The sequence below is a fragment of the Mustelus asterias genome, chromosome 1, assembly GCF_964213995.1.
Source record: "Mustelus asterias chromosome 1, sMusAst1.hap1.1, whole genome shotgun sequence".
Classification (NCBI taxonomy): domain Eukaryota; kingdom Metazoa; phylum Chordata; class Chondrichthyes; order Carcharhiniformes; family Triakidae; genus Mustelus; species Mustelus asterias.
Genome location: NC_135801.1, coordinates 138,389,813 through 138,413,493, shown reverse-complemented (window position 1 = coordinate 138,413,493; position 23,681 = coordinate 138,389,813). Strand labels below are relative to the sequence as shown.

Genomic DNA, 23,681 nt, shown 5'->3' with positions numbered 1-23,681 from the left:
AAGCTCCTTCTTCAGGTGAGTGGGAATTCTGTTCGCAAACAGGGCATATAAAGACGCAAACTCAATTTACAGAATAATGGTTGGAATGCGAATACTTACAGCTAATCAAGTCTTTAAGATACAAACAATGTGAGTGGAGAGAGCATTACGACAGGTTAAAGAGATGTGTATTGTCTCCAGACAGGACAGCCAGTGAGACTCTGCAGGTCCAGGCAAGCTGTGGGGATTACAGATAGTGTGACATGAACCCAATATCCTGGTTGAGGCCGTCCTCATGTGTGCGGAACTTGGCTATCAGTTTCTGCTCAGCGACTCTGCGCCGTCGTGTGTCGTGAAGGCCGCCTTGGAGAATGCTTACCCGAATATCAGAGGCCGAATGCCCGTGACCGCTGAAGTGCTCCCCAACAAGAAGAGAACAGTCTTGCCTGGTGATTGTCGAGTGGTGTTCATTCATCCGTTGTTGCAGTGTCTGCATGGTTTCCCCAATGTACCATGCCTCGGGACATCCTTTCCTGCAGCGTATCAGGTAGACAACGTTGGCCGAGTTGCAAGAGTATGTACCGTGTACCTGGTGGATGATGTTCTCGCATGAGATGATGGCATCTGTGTCGATGATCCGACATGTCTTGCAGAGGTTGCTGTTGGGGAGCACTTCAGCGGTCACGGGCATTCGGCCTCTGATATTCGGGTAAGCGTTCTCCAAGGCAGCCTTCACGACACACGACGGCGCAGAGTCGCTGAGCAGAAACTGATAGCCAAGTTCCGCACACATGAGGACGGCCTCAACCGGGATATTGGGTTCATGTCACATTATCTGTAATCCCCACAGCTTGCCTGGACTTGCAGAGTCTCATTGGCTGTCCTGTCTGGAGACAATACACATCTCTTTAACCTGTCTTAATGCTCTCTCCACTCACATTGTTTGTACCTTTAAGACTTGATTAGCTGTAAGTATTCGCATTCCAACTATTATTCTATAAATTGAGTTTGTGTCTTTATATGCCCTTTTTATTGAACAGAATTCCCACTCACCTGAAGAAGGAGCTTAAGGCTCCGAAAGCTTGAGGCTTTTGCTACCAAATAAACCTGTTGGACTTTAACCTGGTGTTGTTAAACATATTCTGTCATCAAGCCAATTTTGTATCCATTTGGCTACCTCATCCTGGATCCCGTGAGATTTAACCTTATGCAACAACCTACCATGTGGTACCTTGTCAATGGCCTTGCTAAAGTCCATGTAGATAACATCAACTGCACTGCCCTCATCGACCTTCTTGGTACCCCTTCAAAAAACTCAATCAAATTTGTGAGACATGATTTTCCACTCACAAAGCCATGCTGACTGTCCCTAATCAGTCCTTGCGTCTCTAAATGCCTGTAGATCCTGTCTCTCAGAATCCCTCTACAGATGTTTGGCTCACTGGCCTGTAGTTCCCAGGCTTTTCCCTGCAGCCCTTCTTAAACAAAGGCACAACATTTGCCACCCTCCAATCTTCAGGCACTTCACCTGTGATTATCGATGATTCGAATATCTCTGGTAGGGGACCCGCAATTTCCTCTCTAGCCTCCCTGGGATACACTTCATCAGGTCCCGGGGATTTATCTACCTTGATGCGCTTTAAGACTTCCAGCACCTCCTTCCCTGTTATATGTACACTCCTCAAGACATCACTATTTATTTCCCAAGTTCCCTAACATCCATTTCTAGCTACCCAAGGCATGCTGATTGAATGTCAAGCTCAAAATTAAGTCAAAAAGTTTTTTTTTGTCTTGAACAATGCTTCACATGCTTAAAGGAACTTACAGCACGCTTTAGAGAAAGCCTACAGACTTAGGATGTCTCAAATAGACTCTAATGTATTTATGTGGATAGAGACCGCATCACCCAATGGAGTCAGGGAGAACCAGGTGGACGATAGTTCATTGTAGTCAGTGCAGCCTGGAGAGAGAGACTTGAGAGTCATCTGTTCCTCAGTTTTCTGATGAGAATGCAGTTGGCAACAAGCACTTTCTGTTGAGCATACGTTCAGTTGCAAACTATTAATTGCTTCATTAAGTTGGCATTTTTCTGAGAAGCAGATAAGCTTCTTTAATCTTATTCAAAGGTAACTGACATCTTCTGCTCAGAATAGAGTGATGTGTATACAAGGTGTATTAAATGCAATTATTGTACTTTTGATTCAGTATTTGAGTTCATCAAGTATACTGGTTTGTTAAATGTGTTTTTCTTTTCTTTATTCCCAGTGAATTATAAACTTCCTTGTATCTCTCATATATATGGGGTGGCATGGTGGCACAGTGGTTAGCACTGCTGCTTCACAGCGTCAGGGACCCGGGTTCAATTTCGGCCTCGGGTGACTGTGTGGAGTTTGCACATTCTCCCCGTGTCTGCATGGGTTTCCTGCGGGTGCTCCAGTTTCCTCCTATAGTCCAAAGGTGTACGGGTTAGGTGGATTGGCCATGCCAGGTTGCCCCTCAGTGTTAGGATTGACAGGATAAATACATTGGGTTACAGGGATAGGGCATGGGTGGGATTGTTGTCGGTGCAGGCTTGATGGGCCGAATGGCCTCCTTCTGCACTGGATAGAATCTATATGGTTTCTGTATGGTCTACTCCCCTGGTCGAGGGAGTACAGGCAGCAGATTGCTGTTTGGCCATTGTATCCGTCCTCCCATCGTCCAGTAACCACAAACCAGTGTTTGGCTGTTTCTCTTTCTGCATGCTGCTAACAAAATTGTGTTGCACAAGATTGTGTGTAACCACAGCTTTATCAAATTTTGGAAATGATTGTTTAGCCTCCATAAGATTTTATTGCAGTCTTGGAAAGCTGTAGGACATCATATTGGTTAATTGTCTCGGATATTAAGCAAATTTATTTAACCAACAATGAACAAGTGGCTAATCTAACATGATATAGTACAATTGTGCATTTATAGTAGAAATCTGTTACTTAACTTCTGGAGTAGACAAGTGAATGAGTCACAGCTCAAAACTAAGCTACGCTTTTACAGCATGCTTTTCACTGGCCTACCATAACTTTTCCTTTGAGGTTTCAGACTAGCTTAACAACCTGCTATTAACTCAATAAATAGATCCAGCCTCTAATAGAGTCATACAGTTACCATGGCACAGAGGGTTGGCCATTCAGCCCATTAAGTCCATGCCTGCTCTTGAGAGGAATCCAGTCACTCTGATTGCCTTGCTCTCTCCCCATGGCTCTGCAAGTTTATTTCGCTCAAGTGCTTATCCAATTTCCTTTTGAAATCATTGATCATTTTCTTTTGCTGGTTGCCTTAACATGTTGGAATCTTTCATAGCTAGCACTTGGATTTAAAATAATTGATTGTCATGCACTTAACCAAACAAATCTGTGTTTGTTCAATGTTCGCTTGGTTTCACCTCCCCTCAAGCATACAGCATGAAAGTCAGTTTGCAATGATCTTACAAATAAAGTATCAAAAATAAAATTGGAACTGGATTTGAGCTGGAGCTGTGTTCTTTAAACTATTATAAAGAGTGACTGAATATAAAGAAACAGCACCTAATTGAACGAGACAAGGAGACGTCAGCCTCAAGTCTAACTCTGCGCCAGTTTTGGGTGGGTGTGCAGTGCTGTGGGTTGAGAAAACATCCACTTCATCTGCGATGAGGCCCCAGGCCTCATTTAAAACCTACAGACTAACTTCCTGCCTAATCTGGACAGCGGAAGTGTTCGGAAACTTGCCCTTACATTGTCAGATTGGGACCCCACAATTAGGGGAGTTGAGTGATTGCAGGAGGAGAGTCTGAACCTTTCATTGTGGGACCTGAAGGGGCATCCTCGCTCTTTCTGGCTCTGCACGGAAAGTAAAATCCATCAATTCAAAAGCATTACTTTTTGTGGGCCCTTTCCTTTCCTAAACCACTTTGATGCCGGGTTGAGCTGGTGGGACACATTGAAAAGCTTCCCAATCAGATTGCACTGTAAAATATATAGCAGTGGGATTCTCATGACATCATCAGTACTCAATACCCCTGAAGGGAAAAACAATTCAGACCAGAATTCTTATCTTCCCATTTTCCTGTTTCTTTTCCTCCAGGGATGCATGCTAGATGTCTGATGTATTTTTCCTCCTTAATGTAGGTTAGTTAAATAAATCTGGAAAAAAGTTAGTCTCAGTAATGATGACTGAAATTCCCAGATTGCTGTAAAAACTTGTCTAATTCGCAAACATTCAAACATACATACATATTAACATACACGTTCAGAGCAGGAGAAGGCCACACGACCCTTGAACCTGCTCCATCATTCAACAAAATCATGGCTGATCTGACTGTAACCTCAATTCCAAATTCCTGCCTATCCTGATAACATTTCATCTCCTCGCTTATCGAGAAACTATCTACCTCTGCCTAATAAATATTCATAGCCTCTGCCTCCAAATCTCTGAAGAAGAGATTTCCAGAGACTCATGACTCTTTGAGAGAAAAAATATCCTTCGGTGGGATTTTCCAGCCGTGCTCGCCCCAAGATCAGAGATTCCCACCCGAGGTCAACAGACCTTTGCACGGTCTGCCCCCTGCCCACTACAGTGCCCGTGGCAGACGGGACGGGAAAATTCCGCTCCTTATCACTGTCTTAAATGGGTTACCTCTTATTTTTAAACAGTGGCCCCTAAATTCCAGATTCTCTGACAAGAGAAAACATCCGCTCCACATCTGCCCTGTCAGTGCCCCTTAGGACCTTCTTTGTTCAAATTAAGTCACCTCTTATTCTTCTAAACCCCAATGATACAAGCTTAGCTTGTCCAGCCTTTTCTCATAAGACAACCCACCCATTCCAGATATTAATCCAGTAAACCTTCTCCAAACAGCTTCCAATGCATTTACATCTTTCCTTAAGTAAGGGGACCAATACTGTACACAATACTCCAGATGTGGTCTCACCAATGCCCTGTACAACTGAAACATAACCTCTCTATCTTTGTATTGAATTCCCCTCGCAATAGACTATAATGTTTTATTAGCTTCATAATTAGTTGCTGTACCTGTATACTAACCTTTTGTGATTCTTGCATGGGAACACCCAGATCCCTCTGCATCCCAGACCTCTGAAACCTCTCAGCATTTAGATGAAAAGCTTCTTTATTCTTTCAGCCAAAATGGACAATTTCATATTTTCCCACATTGTATTCCATTTTTGCCCCCTCACTTAACCTATCTATACCTCTTTCTGGGCTACTTATGATCTCTCCACGGCTTATTATCCTACCTATCTTTATGTCATCAGCTAATTTAGCAACCATACTTTTAGGTCTCTTCATCTAAATCATTTATATAAATTGTAAAGAGTCAAGGCCCCAGCACTGATCCCTGAGGCACACCTCTTGCCAACCAGAAAATGATCCATTTATGCCAACTGTTTCCTGTTAGCTAACCATTCTTTTATCCATGCCAATTTGTTCCCTCCTAGACCCTGAGCTTTTATGTTCCACAATAACTTTGATGTGGAACCTGATGAAATGCCTGAACATCCACTGGTTCCCCTTGATCCACGACATATGTTACTTCTTCAAAGCACTCCAATAAATTGCTTAAATATGATTTCTCTTGCACAAAACCATGTCTGCCTGATTACCTTGAAATTGTCTGTGTCCTGCTATAACATCTTTAATAATAACTTCAAACATTTTCCCTGTGTCAGATGTTAAGCTAACTGGCCTATAGTTTCCTGGGGGAGGGGGGTGATCTTACCAGAATTTGACAGTGTCAGGCTCAGTCAGAAAACTGGGATGGTTTCTTTCCAGATTTGGAGCCTTTTTTAAAAGAAATGAGTAGGTGTTGTTTACGCCGTCGCTCTGACAGGACGGGGACTCGTAGAGTCAGCAGCAGGCTCCATAGAGGTCAAAATGGTGCCCCAATCAGAAATAAAAAATAACCCCCCCCCCCACCCCACCCCAACCACCCATGGAGATATTAGGCAGGGGTTCCTCCCCTCCCCCAACAATAATCATTGTTGGCATTCTTCGCACCCCTCGCGACAGTCATCACTGGCATTTCAACTCCTCAGTGACCACTCCTCCTCCTGCACCATGGAACTTCCACTTGGCCACCCTTGGTACTGTGTCTGGCAGTGCCAGCCTGTGCCAGGAGACATTGCCAGGGCACTGCCTGACCATGTCCCTCCGCTCCTGGGGCTATACATACCTCTGTGCCCTCGGAGGTGATGTAACATTGGCGAGGTGTGAATATTTAGGGAGGGGGAATCATGTGGGGAGGCCTGTTAATATTTAAATTTATTAAAATGTATTGAAACCATGCTTACATCCATTACGTTCCTGGCGAGAGGTGGGGAAAATCGGAAATTGCGATCTTGCCGTTGAGATTTGTGATTTCCGGTCCTGTCTGGATTTCACACCCCGCCAGTGATCCCACGCATGAAGAGTCTGGGCTCAAGATCCTGCCCCTGGTTTCCATCTTCTCCCTTTTTGAATCATTCGAATGAAATCTTCTTCGATCTAGGGAATTTTGGAAAATTAAAACCAACTATCCAATAGCCACTTCTATTCAGACCCGAGCATGAAGACCATGAGGGCCTGAGGACTTAACAACTCGCAACTCCAACAATTTGCTTAATGCCACTTTCCTGTGATTGTGATTTTCCTGAGCTCCTCCCTCCCTTCCAAATCCTAATTTACAGCTATTTCTGGGATGTTACTTGTATCCTCTACACTGACGACTGATGCAAACTACCTGTTCAATTCCCCTGCCATTTTCTTATTTTCCCTTGTTAATTCTCCTTACTCAGTTAGTGTCGGGCCAACACCCACTTTGTTAATTATTTTTAAAATATCTCTCTTGTACACTTAGTCTCCCCTCCTTATTAATCTGTTAGTTATTCTTTGCTGTTTTTTGTACTCTGCCCAATCTATTTTTTATTCATTCATGGAAAATGGGCGTCGCTGGCTGGCCAGTATTTATTGCCCATTCCTAGTTGCCCGAGGGCAGTTGAGAGTCAACCACGTGGGTCTAAAGTCACATATAGGCCAGACCAGGTAAGGACGGCAGGTTGCCTCCCCTAAAGGACATTAGTGAACCAGATGGGTTTTTCCGGCAATCGACACTGGTTTCATGGTCATCAGTAGATTCTTAATTCAAGATATAGAACATAGAACAGTACAGCACAGAACAGGCCCTTCGGCCCACGATGTTGTGCCGAGCTTTATCTGAAACCAAGATCAAGCTATCCGACTCCCTATCATCCTGGTGTGCTCCATGTGCCTATCCAATAACCGCTTAAATGTTCCTAAAGTGTCTGACTCCACTATCACTGCAGGCTGTCCATTCCACACCCCAACCACTCTCTGCGTAAAAAACCTACCTCTGATATCCTTCCTGTATCTCCCACCACGAACCCTATAGTTATGCCCCCTTGTAATAGCTCCATCCACCCGAGGAAATAGTCTTTGAACGTTCACTCTATCTATCCCCTTCATCATTTTATAAACCTCTATTAAGTCTCCCTTCAGCCTCCTCCACTCCAGAGAGAACAGCCCCAGCTCCCTCAACCTTTCCTCATAAGACCTACCCTCCAAACCAGGCAGCATCCTGGTAAATCTTCTCTGCACTCTTTCCAGCGCTTCCACATCCTTCCTATAGTGAGGTGACCAGAACTGCACACAATACTACAAATGTGGTCTCACCAAGGTCCTGTACAGTTGCAGCATAACCCCACGGCTCTTAAACTCCAACCCCCTGTTAATAAAAGCTAACACACTATAGGCCTTCTCCACAGCTCTATCCACTTGAGTGGCAACCTTTAGAGATCTGTGGATATGAACCCCAAGATCTCTCTGTTCCTCCACAGTCTTCAGAACCCTACCTTTGACCCTGTAATCCACATTTAAATTAGTCCTACCAAAATGAATCACCTCACATTTATCAGGGTTAAACTCCATCTGCCATTTTTCAGCCCAGCTTTGCATCCTATCTATGTCTCTTTGCAGCCTACAACAGCCCTCCACCTCATCCACTACTCCACCAATCTTGGTGTCATCAGCAAATTTACTGATCCACCCTTCAGCCCCCTCCTCTAAGTCATTAATAAAAATCACAAAGAGCAGAGGACCAAGCACTGATCTCTGTGGCACTCCGCTAGCAACCTGCCTCCAATCCGAAAATTTTCCATCCACCACCACCCTCTGTCTTCGATCAGACAGCCAGTTACCTATCCAATTGGCCAACTTTCCCTCTATCCCACACCTCCTCACTTTCATCATAAGTCGACCATGGGGGACCTTATCAAACGCCTTACTAAAATCCATGTATATGACATCAACTGCCCTACCTTCATCAACACACTTAGTTACCTCCTCAAAAAATTCTATCAAATTTGTGAGGCACGACTTGCCCTTCACGAATCCATGCTGACTATCCCGGATTAATCCGCATCTTTCTAAATGGTCGTAAATCCCATCTCTAAGGACCTTTTCCATCAATGTACCAACCACCGAAGTAAGACTAACCGGTCTATAATTACCAGGGTCATTTCTATTCCCTTTCTTAAACAGAGGAACAACATTCGCCATTCTCCAGTCCTCTGGCACCATCCCCGTGGACAGCGAGGACCCAAAGATCAAAGCCAAAGGCTCTGCAATCTCATCCCTTGCCTCCCAAAGAATCCTAGGATACATTTCATCAGGCCCAGGGGACTTATCGACCTTCAGTTTATTCAAAACTGCCAGGACATCCTCCCTCCGAACATCGATTTCCTCCAGCCTATTAGCCTGTAACACCTTCTCTTCCTCAAAAACATGGCCCCTCTCCTTGGTGAACACTGAAGAAAAGTATTCATTCATCACCTCGCCTATCTCTACTGATTCCATACGCAAGTTCCCACTACTGTCCTTGACCGGCCCTAACCTCACCCTGGTCATTCTTTTATTCCTCACATAAGAGTAAAAAGCCTTGGGGTTTTCCTTGATCCGTCCCGCCAAGGACTTCTCGTGTCCCCTCCGAGCTCTCCTAAGCCCCTTTTTCAGCTCATTCCTTGCTAACTTGTAACCCTCAATCGAGCCATCTGAACCTTGTTTCCTCATCCCTACATAAGCTTCCCTCTTCCTTTTCACAAGACATTCCACCTCTTTCGTGAACCATGGTTCCCTCACTCGGCCATTTCCTCCCTGCCTGACAGGGACATACCTATCAAGGACATCCAGTATTTGTTCCTTGAAAAAGTTCCACTTTTCATTAGTTCCTTTCCCTGACAGTTTCTGTTCCCAACTTATGCCCCCTAATTCTTGCCTAATCGCATCATAATTACCTCTCCCCCAATTGTAAACCTTGCCCTGCCGTATGGCCCTATCCCTCTCCATTGCAATAACAAAAGACACCGAATTGTGGTCACTATCTCCAAAGTGCTCTCCCACAACCAAATCTAACACTTGGCCCGGTTCATTTCCCAGTACCAAATCCAAGGTGGCCTCACCTCTTGTCGGCCTATCCACATATTGTGTCAGGAAACCCTCCTGCACACACTGCACAAAAACTGCCCCATCCGATATTTTTAATGAATTTAAATTCTGCCATCTGTCGTGGCAAGATTCCAACCCCAGTCCCCAGAACATTAACTGAGTTTCTGGATTAATAGTCTAGCGATAATACCACTAGGCCATCACTACCCGTGAATCTTTTGATCTGCCACCCATCTTTACACAATGATATGTTTTTTCTCTAAGTTTGATACTATCTTCAACTTCTTTAGTTAACCACAGATGGTGGGTCCTCCACTTGGAATTTTTCTTTCTCGCTGGAATGTATCTGTTCTGTCTATTCTGAAATATCCCCTTAAATGTCTGGCATTGCATCTCGGTTGATCTATCCCATAACCTAATTTGCCAATTCACTTTCACTTGCTCTGATTTCATGCCCTCATAATTGCCCTTATTTATGTTTAAAATATAAGTCTTAGACTCGATTTTCTCACCTTCGACTGAATGTAAAATTCAGTCATATTATGCTCACTGCTAGGTAGCAGGGGTAGAGTTCATTATTTAGTCCTATCTCGTTGGGCAGTACCAGGTCTAGTATAGCCTGCTCTCTGGTTCATGCAAGAATGTGCCGTTCTAAGAAAGTACCCTTAAACAGAATTCAAGGTTAAACCTGGATGTGAGTAAGCAACTGGCTTGCAGTAGGTGCTTATTAGAGAAGCAATGTCAAGGTGATGGGAATGAAAATTCCTCTCCTAGGCTAGCTTTGCCCATTTTATTTTCCAGTCTATAGATTAAAATCCTCCCTGATAATGACTGTACCTTTCCGACAATATCCTTGTAGGGGAGGAAATCTAGTGTTCTTATGTCCAGGTGACCTATATGTAATTCCAAATCCATAGTGCTATACTCAGCAAGCTACCCAAATGTATTCACAAAGGCAACTCATCACCACCTTCTGATGGACAATAAATGTTAGCTCAACTAACGATGCCAAATCCTGTGAGTGAATAAAAAGTAAACATGAGGAATTCTAGGGTAAATAAATAAAGTTGGGTTGCTTCCTCTGACTCCCATGGGTCTCCTGGTATCATCTGCAAATTTGAACCACTTTCATTTGATTTCTGTATCCAAATTGGTAATATAACTTACTGATCACTGATCCCTATCAGGCATACACTCCAGCCCCCTTTTCATTCCCATCACCTTCACCTTGACATTGCTTCTCTTATAAGCACCTACTGCAAGCCAGTTGCTTACTCACATCCAGGTTTAACCTTGAATTCGAACTGTCTTCAGTTTTGGTCGTAGCTTGTTCATATACGGACATTTTCTCCCTGCAAATAGACTCCATTATTTCATCGATATTAGCGTGAGACTGAAGAAGGAAATGGAAGAGGAAAAATGAATGCAGATCAGATGTAATACATTTATACATCCAAATATATGCTTACTGTATAATTCTGTAACTTCATTGAGATGAAACAGTGGCTTTATGATAAATGTGAACTTTCTAAATAAAGTGCCCAAATTTCAGTTTTTTAACTTTGTTTAACCTTGTTGTTTTATGACTATAATTCTTGAATTGAAAATGAAATTGTGGAATAATAATGATAGTAACAGTTGAAGAATTTCATTACCATATTTTGTAACATTTTATACTTTTTATAGGATATGGTCTTTGTGCTGCTAAGGCTCAGTACCCCATTGCTGAACTCATGAAAATACTCATAAACCAAGGAAAGAAAGTTCGGTATGTACCCTCCAGAAAACGTTTGGCTTGTGGGTTTAGATGTGTAGCCACTTTTCAGCCTCTTACCCAGTTGGCTAGCACTGTCATAGCAGAGTGTAACCTGTAATGGCTTCTCTCCTCATTCCAGTACCATTATCGACAGCATCCGAAGACACAAGGCCCTATTTTACCATTTTGATTCTAAGTGCTGGGTGGACCTGAAATTGGGAGTGATTCTGGCCCATTCTGAGGTGCCCCCATATGCACTCCTGCAAAAATATCAGCAAGTTCGAATCGTGCTGCAGAAGCCTGTGGGCGGGGCTTAGCGGCCCGAAACTCTACAGCTCTGTTTGGTGCCTTCAATTGCGCAAGTACAGAAAAAATATATATAGAATGCTGCTCCCCGCCACGTCCCTCCCGGGCCGGGTAATGCCACCCCCTGGCCCCTATAGACATTGCCCCACCCCCACAACATTACTGACCCCCTTATCCCCCCACCCCCTACGCCACCCAACCGCTCGCGGGCCCTTCCCCCCCCTTCCCCCCCACTGATCTCAGGCAGAGTGGCAGCAGGCCCACTTTTCCCCCACTGATTTCAGGCAGAGTGGCAGTGGACCCCCCTTTCCCCCCTCCCCCCCCCCACGCCCCCACAGACCTCAGGCAGAGTGGCAGCAGACCTCCCCTTCCCCCCCACTGATCTCAGGCAGAGTAGGATCTGACCCCCCTTTCCCCCCCCACTGATCTCAGGCAGAGTGGCAGTGGGCCCCCTTTCCCCTCCATTCATCTCAGGCAGAGTGACAGTGGGTCCCCCTTCCCTCTCACCGATCTCAGGCAGAGTGGCAGCGGGCCCCCCTTCCCCTCCGTTGATCTCAGGCAGAGTGATCCACCCCCCCCCCCCTACCGATCTCAAGCAGAGAGCCGTCGGACGCTCGGCACTTACTTCCTCACTAACTGGAGCGCCCGAATCAGACTTATATGGAGCATGTCTGTTTCGCGCCGATTCTGGGTGGGCGAACGCGGTGGTAAAGGGGGAAGTGCCGGTAAAATTGGGTGTGCAGCCCATTAAGTCAATGCATGCAAATGCATTTAAATGGTTGTCATGCATGTTTCGGGCGCGTTCCCAATTGCGGCCATTTTTGGGCTTTGGTAAAGGGGGAACCAGCACGGAAGCGGGTGTGGATCGTGCTACTCGCCTCACGCCCGACTTCACCAAGTTTTCACGCCCAAAAGCGGGTACAACGCGATGGTAAAATTGGGCCCACAGTGTCAGTTTCCATCTGGATGCTGACAACACCCAGCTCTACCTCACCACCACCCTCTTCCAGTGTCACTAAATTATCAGACTATCCAAAACCAACTGCCGAGGAGCAGGAATTCTTGCATTTAAATATTCAGAAGACTATTAAGTCTTTGGTCCCTATTAAAAAGACAGTTTCCTAGTGATTGACTCCATCCTGTCCTGTCCTGTTCACAACCTTGGTTTCATATTTGATCTTGAGATGAGCTTCCAGCCATATATTGACACCATCACCATCTCCGTAACACCATTCGACTTTGCCTTTGTCTCAGCTCATCTGCTGTTGAAACCCCGTTATTCATGACTTTGTTACCTTTCGACTTGACTATTCCTCTATCTGACACAGTCCTAGCTAGCTTCCTGTGTTCCATCCTCACTATCTTCTTTCCTCCTCATTGTCAACTGTTCCTTTATTCAAGGATGACATCTACTCAGAGTTGCAAGTTTTAAAAATTCATTCATGGGATATGGGCCTCGCTGGCTAGGCCAGCATTTTATTGTCCATCCCTAATTGTCCTTGAACTCAGTGGCTTGTGAGGCCATTTCAAGGGGCACTTTTAAGAGTCAGCCACATTGTTGTGGGTCTGGTGTTGGATGTAGGCCAGACCAGGTAAGGGCGACAAATTTCTTTCCCTGAAGGACATTAGTGAACCAGTTGGGTTTTTGCAACAATCACAGATAGCTTCATTGTCACTATTGTTTAGTCATGATGTGGAGATGCCGGCGTTGGACTGGGGTAAACACAGTAAGAAGTTTAACAACACCAGGTTAAAGTCCAACAGGTTTATTTGGTAGCAAAAGCCACACAAGCTTTCGGAGCTGCAAGCCCCTTCTTCAGAATTCCCACTCACCTGAAGAAGGGGCTTGCAGCTCCGAAAGCTTGTGTGGCTTTTGCTACCAAATAAACCTGTTGGACTTTAACCTGGTGTTGTTAAACTTCTTACTATTGTTTAGAGCAGCTTTCATTTTTCAGTTTCATCAGCTGCTGCAGTGGGATTTGAACCTGTATCCCAGAGCATGAGCTTGGGCCTCTGGATTACTAGTACAATGACATTACCGCTATGCCACCATCACCCTGGGCACTTGGCTCTGGCTGTGGTCCTCAGAGCAATCAGTGAACTCGCCAGTAAACAAAACTCAGAGCTGGTTGGAAGGGGTGATGCACTCAGGAGAATCCAGCACTGCTCGGCTGGTCCTTGCCTGTTTGACAGTAATCCATTCCCTCTGTGCCTGCACCCTCTGTGTGACCACCTCCTGAAACATACTCTCAGGAAAGCAACTGGCCCAGATGGGGTACCCGGACGTGTATTCAAATCTTGCACGGATCAGCTGGCGGGGGTATTCACAGACATATTTAATCTCCCTTTACAACAATCTGAGGTCCCTATCTGCTTCAGGAAGACGACCATCATCCTGGTATCTAAGAAAAACCAAGCAGCGTGCCTTAATGACTATTGGCCATTGGCTCTGACGTCCATCATTATGAAGTGCTTCGAAAGGTTAGTCATGGCGCGAATCAATTCCAGCCTCCCGGACTGCCTGGATCCACTACAGTTTGCCTACTGCCGCAACAGGTCCACAGCAGATGCCATTCCCCTGGCCCTGCACTCAACCTTGGAACACCTAGGTAACAAGGACATCTATGTCAGGCTCCTATTTATTGACTACCGCTTAGTCTTCAACACCATTATTCCCACGAAACTCATCTCCAAACTCAGTGGTTTGCGCCTCGGCTCTTCCCTCTGCGACTGGATCCTGAACTTCCTAACTCACAGACCATAATCAGTAAGGATAGGCAACAACACTTCCTCCACGACCATCCTCAACACCGACTGTGTTCTCAGCCCCCTACAATAATCCTTATACACCTATGACTGCGGTCAAATTCCTCTCCAATTTGATTTTCAAGTTTGCTGACGACACCATCATAGTGGGTCGGATCTCAACCAATGACGAGACAGAGTACAGGAATGAGATAGAGAATTTGGTGAACTGGTGCGGCAACAATAATCTCTCCCTCAATGTCAACAAAACGAAGGAGATTGTCATCGACTTCAGGAAGCGTAAAGGAGAACATGTCCCTGTCTACATCAATGGGGACGAAGTAGAAAGGGTCGAGAGCATCAAGTTTTTAGGTGCCCAGATCACCAACAACCTGTCCTGGTCCTCCCATGCTGACACTATAGTTAATAAAACCGATCAACGCCTCTACTTTCTCAGAAGACTAAGGAAATTTGGCATGTCAGCTATGACTCTCACCAACTTTCACAGATGTACCATAAAAAGCATTCTTTCTGGTTGTATCACAGCTTGGTATGGCTCCTGTTCTGCCCAAGACTGCAAGGAACTACTAAAGGTCGTAAATGTAGCCCAATCCATCACGCAAACCAGCCTCCCATCTATTGACTCTGTCTACACTTCCCACTGCCTCGGTAAAGCAGCCAGCATAATTAAGGACCCCACGCACCCCAGACATTCTCCCTTCCACCTTCTTCCTTCGGGAAAAGGATACAAAAGTCTGAAGTCACGTACCAACCGACTCAAGAACAGCTTCTTCCCTGCTGCTGTCAGACTTTTGAATGGACTTACCTTGCATTAAGTTTCATCTTTCTCTATCCCCTAGCTATGACTGTAACGCTACATTCTGCTCTCTCTCGTTTCCTTCTCTATGAACAGTATGTTTTGTCTGTATAGCACACAAGAAACAATACTTTTCACTGTATGTTAATACATGTGACAATAATAAATCAAATCAAATCAAACTCCCAGCCTCACGAACGTGCTGCAGTGTCATCGGCCAGCTGCTGCTCAAGCTCTGAAAACACAAGCTTGAGCCTCTCCAGCTGACAATGCTTCCTTCACACTTGTTGCCCAGACATGAAGTGTTCTGGTATTCCCACGTTGCACAGGAGGAGCTTTTGATGGGTCCTCGGTTCCCTGTGGGCCATGCCTCCATTTATTAGACCCCTGTCTAAACTTACCAGAAATAAATTTGATCCTGCTGCTATGGACAGGTCTAGGGGGTCATTTCAAACAGCACTATTTGCCTCTTACCACCTGTCTATAGATAGAAGACATTTTGAATTGTTTTTTGTAAGAATAAGCGGTGGCATATTTTCAATCCTCTCAATTTTTGTGTGAAACAATTTTATTTACAAACTTGAGTTACAATTTATTCAGAACCCCCGATAAGGAGTATTTGCAATTTCCCACTCTGCATTCACACAGTAAAGGGAGGGATAGTGGAAAGGAGGTTCACAGTACAAGGATTACAGAAGACTAAATATTGATTCACAAAGTCTCAGAGTGCAATGATGAATTCTTTCATTGAAAAATAGTTGATGTTGGTTGGTATTTGTGTGAGTTGGCTGGTTCCTATTTGGCAGCTTTTCCTACTTATCTCTACATTAATGCATCATTGTGGCTACAATCAGGTCTGATGAACATTTTGCAAGTAAGAAGAGGCAGTGGTGCAGTGGTATTGTCACTGGACTAATAATCCAGAGACCCAGGGTAATGGTCTGGGGACCCGGATTTGAATCCCATTACAGCAGATTCATAGAATCATAGAATCCCAACAATGCAGAAGAAGACCCTTCAGCCCATCGAGTCTGCTTCGACCACAATCTCACCCAGGCCCTATCCCCATACACATTCTATACACATTTGAAACTGAATGATCTTGTTAGTGACAGACATCATGGTTTTGTGCGTGGGATGTCATGTTTCACTAATTTAATTGAGTTTTCTGAGGAGGTGACAAAAATGATTGACGAAAGAGCTGTGGATGTTGTCTACATGGACAATTTGACAAGGTCTCTCATGGCAGACTGGTGCAAAAGATTAAAGCTCACGGGATCAAGGGTGAACTAGTTAGATAGATTCAGAACTGGCTTGGCCATAGAAGACAGAGGGTACCGGTGGAAGGGTGTTTTTCTGAATGGAGGTCTGTAACTAGTGGTATTCCGCAGGGATCAGTGCTGGGACCTCTGTTGTTTGTAATATATATAAATGACTTGGAAGAAAACGTAGCTGGTCTGATTAGCAACTTTAGTGATAAAGATTGCGGATAGTGATGAAGATTGTCAGAGAATACAGTAGGATATTGATAGGCTGAAAAACTGGGTGGAAAAATGTCAGATGGAATTTAATCTGGACAAATGCGAGGTGATGCATTTTGGTAGATCCAATTCAGATGGGGGCTATAAAATAAATGGCAGAACCATCAGAAGCATAGACAGATCTGGGAGTACAGGTTCACAGATCCTTAAAAGTGGCAGCACAGGTGGAAAAGGTGGTGAAGAAAGCATATGGCATGTTTGCCTTCATTGGACGGGCCATCGAGTATAGAAGTTGGCAAATTATGTTACAGTTGTATAAAACGTTGGTTAGGCCACATTTGGAATACTGTGTCCAATTTTGATCACTACACTACCAGAAGGATGTGGAGGCTTTGGAGAGTGTGCAGAAAATGTTTACCAGGATGTTGCCTGATATAGAGAGTATTAGCTATGAGGAGAGATTGAATAAACTGGGATTGTTCTCTCTGGAAAGATGGAGGCTGGGGGGTGACCTAATAGAAGTTTATAAAATTATGATAGGTATAGATCGAGTGACCAGTTGGAAGCTTTTTCCCAGGATAGAAATGACAATTACAAGGGGGCACCAGTTCAAGATAAAGAGGGAAAGGTTCAGTGGGGATGTGCGAGGGAGGTTTTTTACACAGAGAGTGGTGGGGGCCTGGAATGTACTGCCAAATGAGGTGGTTGAGGCAGTTACATTAGCCACATTTAAGACTTATCTTGATAGGCATATGAACAAATGGGGAATAAAGGAATATAAGCGGTTGGTTTAGATAGGCAAACGTGATCGGTGCAGGCTTAGAAGACCGAAATGCCTGTTCCTGTGCTGTACTGTTCTTTGTTCTTTGTATAACTCTATACATTTGCCCTAGCTAGTTCCCCTGACACTAAGGGGCAATTTAGCATGCCCAATCCACCTAACCCGCGCATCTTTGGACTGTGGGAGGGAACCGGAGCACCCGGAGGAAACTCACACAGACAAGGGGAGAATGTGCAAACTCCACACAGCCGGGGCTCCACTGGGAATCGAACCCGGGTCACTGGCGCTGTGAGGCAGTGGTGCTAACCATTGTGCCACCGTGCCGTTCAAAAATTTGAAATTTGAAATTTCATATCAGTAAAAAAGAAATCTGGAATTAAATGTCATGTTCATGATGACCATGAAACAATTGTCGATTGTTGTAAAAACCCACCTAGTTCACAGAGCCATCCTTACCCGGTCTGTTCTACATGTGACTCCAGACCCACAGCAATGTGGTTGACTCTTAAAAGTGCCCTCTGAAATGGCCTAGTGAACTACTCAGTTCAAGGCATGGGCAATTCAGTTAGGGATGGACAACAAATGCTGGCCCAGCCAGTGACACCCACATACCATGAACGAATAAAAAATATATAATTTCCCACATATTATGGACTTATGATAGATACAACACTTCTAGTTAAGTAGAAGGTAAGATGTTTGGGCAAAGCTGAATGTAGCATTGATTTACTCAAGTTGCTATGATTATAGTGGAACACATTGGTGCTGGAATTGGACGGGGGGGGGTGAATTCCTCCTTCCTCTCTGCAGTCTGCTGTAGTCACTTTGGTGGGAGAGTGTCACAGATCCTGGGGAAAATGGCTGTTACCTCAGTTCCATTGAGGATTCCCTGGCTAATCCTATAGCGGAACCCTGATGTGAAACATGCAGGCTGCAAAGTATTCGTACTGTCAGCTTGAATGTTACAGGCAACTTTGTGGAATGTTTTCAGTCCACTCCAGCACATTGGCTGAATTCAGATGGGAAATGTAACTGTATTACTTCATGCTGTTTTTTGTTTATTAAATCTTCTAATCTGCTCAGTATTAATCATATCCCAATAAAGCCAGTGGTTCAAAGAGATGCAGATGGTCCCTTATTGATGAAAACAATGATTCAATTATTTCAAGTGTCCCAGTGGTATTAAGTATATTAGTCTCAGAATTATTTATCTGAGCATTAAAGCCCTCATTTTTGCGGCCTGCAGATTGGTACATGCAAGAGGTTTTTTTTGTGCTGGCTTCATAAATGTGGCAATAATATTAAAACTGGGTTTCAATTTCTGCTTACCCAATTAAACTTAATGCAGGGGGAGCCTGGGACCTGGTTAGAAGTAACCTTCTTGAAGACAGATGACAGTTTTCAGCTGGTCAAATTGTTTTATATTTTTAATTATATTTTGATTATATTTTGCTGCATGCACGCGTTGGTCTTGCCAGGTAGTCCGACACTCCTTCGTTGTACTTATTCACAGTAAGAAGTCTCACAACACCAGATTAAAGTCCAACAGGTTTATTTGGAATCACGGGCTTTCGGAGCGCTGCTCCTTCATCAGGTGAGATGAAAGAGCAGCGCTCCTAAAGCTCGTGATTCCAAGTAAACCTGTTGGACTTTAACTCAGTGTTGTGGGACTTCTTACTGTGTCCACCCCAGTCCAACACCGGCATCTCCACATCGTGCTTATTCACTCACGGTTGTCGTTCCAAATTGTACCATTCAAAGGGGCATTCCTTCAGAGGTTCCAAGTATGTTGCAGGTTTGAGATTTAGTAGGAGAATTCATGAGAGTTAACAAATGTGCCTGAAATTGTTCATGAATCATTGGGTCCGCATCTGTCACTATCCCAGCCCACCAATTGTAGGCCCCTGCAAACATTCCCTGTTGATTTCTGTCTTCTGTCTCAGACGGGGCTCAGTTGGTTTCACACTTGCCGCTGATTCACAAGGTGCAGGGTTCCCTCTCCAGGGCTTCAGTGTAAAAAATCATAGTTGAGTGCAGTACTGTCAGAGGTGCCATCTTTTGCATGAGATGTTAAAATGAGGTCCCACGTGCCAGCCTGTGTGTGTGTGGATGGCATAACTTTGAAGAAGAGCCAGGGCAGCTACCCCAGTGTCCTGATAAATATTTATCCCTCAATCAAACATGGCAAAAAATAGATGACCTGGTAATTAACATGTTACTGTTTGTGCGAGTGACAGAGTGCAAATTGTCTATTGCATTTTGTACATTACAACATTGACTACAATTCAATAAGTACTTTGCTGGCTGTAAAGGGCTTTGAGATGGCAGGTGTTGTGAAATGCACTTCATAAATTCAGGTCTTCCATAGTTTCGCTGCCATTACTTCACAAGACTGTGGGTTGCACAAGATTTCATTGAATTTCTGCCATTGAAACAGGCCGTTTAACCCAACCAGTGCATGCTCACATTTATGATCATATCAAGTCTCCCATCCTTCTCAATCTAACTCCATCAGCATAACCCTCATTTGCTTATCTAACTTCCCATTAAAGGCATCTGTACAATGTGCCTCAATCACTCTTTGTGGTGGCAAGTTCTGCATTCTCACCACTCTCTGGGTTGTACCAGTTTCTTCAGGATGGCTTACAGACTACATCTGGAGCAAGAACAGTTCTTCCTGCAGAAATGAAGATTTGCTACCGGATCCGTCCAAGCTGAGCATTATTTGACTCATTAGGTAATCGGCAATAAATAAATGTAGCCAGCAAGATTCAAATACTCCATATGCAAAGTGGCAATTCCTGTTACAAGCTAATAGGCTGGAGGAAGTAGATGTTCAGAGGGACGATGTACTAGCAGTTTTGAATAAACTGAAGCTCGATACCTGGACCTGATGAAATATATCCTAGGATTCTTTGGGAGGCAAGGGATGAGATTGCAGAGCCTTTGGCTTTGATCCTTGGGTCCTCACTGTCCACTGGGATGGTGCCAGAGGACTGGAGAGTGGCGAATGTTGTTCCTCTGTTTAAGAAAGGGAATAGAAATGACCCTGGTAATTATAGGCCGGTTAGTCTTACTTCGGTGGTTGGTAAGTTGATGGAAAAGGTCCTTAGGGATGGGATTTAAGACCATTTAGAAAGATGCGGATTAATTCGGGATAGTCAGCATGGATTCGTGAAGGGGCAAGTCGTGCCTCACAAATTTGATAGAATTTTTTGAGGAGGTGCAGTTGATGTCATGTACATGGATTTTAGTAAGGCGTTTGATAAGGTCCCCCATGGTCGGCTTATGATAAAAGTAAGGAGGTGTGGGATAGAGGGAAAGTTGGCAGATTGGATAGGTAACTGACTGATCGAAGACAGAGGGTGGTGGTGGATGGAAAATTTTCGGATTGGAGGCAGGTTGCTAGAGGAGTGCCACAGGGATCAGTGCTTGGTCCTCTACTATTTGTGATTTTTATTAATGACTTAGAGGAGGGGGCTGAAGGGTGGATCAGTAAATTTGCTGACGACACCAAGATTGGTGGAGTAGTGGATGAGGTGGAGGGCTGTTGTAGACTGCAAAGAGACATAGATAGGATGCAAAGCTGGGCTGAAAAATGGCAGGTGGAGTTTAACCCTGATAAATGTGAGGTGATTCATTTTGGTAGGACTAATTTAAATGTGGATTACAGGGTCAAAGGTAGTGTTCTGAAGACTGTGGAGGAACAGAGAGATCTTGGGGCCCATGTCCACAGATCTCTGAAGGTTGCCACTCAAGTGGATAGAGCTGTGAAGAAGGCCTATAGTGTGTTAGATTTTATTAACAGGGGGTTGGAGTTTAAGAGCCGTGGGGTTATGCTGCAACTGTACAGGACCTTGGTGAGACCACATTTGGAATATTGTGTGCAGTTCTGGTCACCTCACTATAAGAAGGATGTGGAAGCGCTGGAAAGAGTGCAGAGGAGGTTGACCAGGATGCTGCCTGGTTTGGAGGGTAGGTCTTATGAGGAAAGGTTGAGGGAGCTAGGGCTGTTCTCTCTGGAGCGGAGGAGGTTGAGGGGAGACTTAATAGAGGTTTATAAAATGATGAAGGGGATAGATAGAGTGAACGTTCAAAGACTATTTCCTCGGGTGGATGGAGCTATTTACAAGGGGGCATAACTATAGGGTTCATAGTGGGAGGTGTAGGAAGGATGTCCGAGGTAGGTTCTTTACGCAGAGAGTGGTTGGGGTGTGGAATGGACTGCCTGCAGTGATAGTGGAGTCAGACACTTTAGAAACATTTAAGCGGTTATTGGATAGGCAAATGGAGCACACCAGGATGATAGGGAGTGGGATAGCTTGATCTTGGTTTCAGATAAAGCTCGGCACAACATTGTGGGCCGAAGGGCCTGTTCTGTGCTGTACTGTTCTATGTTCTCTGTTCTATGTTCCTGTGAAAACAAAGTACGCGTGGCAGTGGGTTCCTTGAATGCAAAGAGTTGGAAGTGGCACTGATTTGGGTGTAAGTGCTTCAGGTATCTTTATAGCTTACTAGAACATGATAGACTTGTATTTAATTACCAAATAGGTGGTGTGGAAACAGAGAAACCTCAGTCTGCATGTTAAGGCCAACATAACAAAGCCCATGGTATTTGAAGGAGTAAAAAAAACACTTTTTTCTGTATCCATGACAATTAACACCATTGCAAAATCTGATGGACATCTTTGCAACTGTTTTCTGTTCTACAACTGAATCATAGAATTGTTGCAGTTCAGTTGGTGGCCATTTGGCCCATCACGAATGCACCAGCTCTCCAAACAAGCTTGGTGCCATTTCCCTGCCTGTTCCCCATTGTTTCATTGTTTCTATTCAAGTAATCATCTAATTCCCTTTTGAATATCTTAATTGAACTTGTCTCCATCAGATTTTCAAGCAGTGCACTCCAGACCCAACCACTCGCTGTGTGAATTTGTTTTTTCTCACACCGTATTTGCTTCTTTTGGAAATCACGTTAAATCTGTGCTCTCTTGTTCTTGACCCTTTTACAAAGAGGTAACAGTTTCTTTTTATCCAGCCCCCACATGATTTTGTTCATCTCTATCAAATCTCCTCTTAGCCTTCTTCTCTCCAAGGAGAACAGTGCCAACATCTCCAATCTATCCTCATCGCTAGAACGATTTTTATAAACCTCATCTGCACTCTCTCCAATGCGTTCACATCTTTCCTATAGTGCGGTGCCCAGAACTGTGCACAATATTCCAACTGAGGTCTAACTAGTGTCTTGTATCAGTTCAGTATAACTTCCTTGTTCTTGTACTCGATGTCCCTATTAATAAATCCCAGAATAGTATAAGTTTTAATAACTGCTCTCTCCACCTATTCTGCAACCTTCGATGACCTATGCATATTTACACCCAAGTCCTCTGCTTCTGGACCCCTTAAGAATTTTACCCCGTATTTTATATTGTCTCTCAATATTCTTCCTACCATGTTCTTCCTACCAAAATGCATCCTCTCACATTTTTCTGGATTGAACTCCATCTGCTACCTATCTGCAGCCACCTATCTGCCCATTCCACCAACCTGTCTATGTCCTTTTGAAGTTTTACGCTGTCCTCTTCGCAGTTTACAATACTTCCAAATTTTGTGTCATTTGCAAGCTTTGTAATCGTCCCCTGCACACCAAGAGCTAGATCATGAATATTTCACCTTTAAGAAGAGGGTGCCATGTGGCTTTGGCACAATGGTGCATGTTGTATACGGCTTTCGGCATACCAACATGCCATTGTAGTATAAATATGTTCAGCAGAGCAAGAGTTAATGTACTGGAGCATTGTACCACCCAAAGTATGATGTAGAGCGTCATATGATAATAGTGTGTGGAGTTGAGTCTGGAAGACTCTATATATAGCATGGAGACAGCACTGATGCATGGCAGGGACCTGGGGTATGTACACAGTTATGGGTTATGATTTATGTTTCAACAAACAAGTCTTCAGTCCTCTCAGTGAGACACCAAATGCACCTTAACAACAATACCGTTTGTCCAAAAAATCAGTGGTTATATTCAATGTTTGAAATAAGTATCTTCCAGAGGAAATAAGATTGCCCAATTTAGATTTGTTCCATTGTGTCTGAGGCCTCACCAGAAGCGTGTCCGAATAGAGATGATCCTTTTTGAGATAGGTTTGAGGAACTTGGTGATTGAAATGATTGAGTTGGTGACCTCTCACTGAAAATTGTAGCTGTGCTTTTATTGACGCTGGAAATCAGCTCCACCTTTAGTCTACTTCCTGCTGAAAGACCTCTATTCTCCGCATCCAAAGCAACATTGCTGGCCACATGCCCTTGCTGTATCATTGTAAACAATTTGTCCAC

General features: G+C 44.3%; 1 protein-coding gene across 1 annotated transcript in view; it reads left to right on the top strand.

Annotated features, from left to right (window-relative positions):
* Positions 1-23,681, top strand: part of LOC144511240 (NAD(P) transhydrogenase, mitochondrial-like) — a 122,536-nt gene that overhangs the window by 83,738 nt on the left and 15,117 nt on the right. Inside the window, exon 18 of the mRNA XM_078241398.1 lies at positions 11,140-11,221. Coding sequence (XP_078097524.1) covers positions 11,140-11,221 — 82 coding nt within the window. The remainder of the gene's footprint in view (positions 1-11,139; positions 11,222-23,681) is intronic.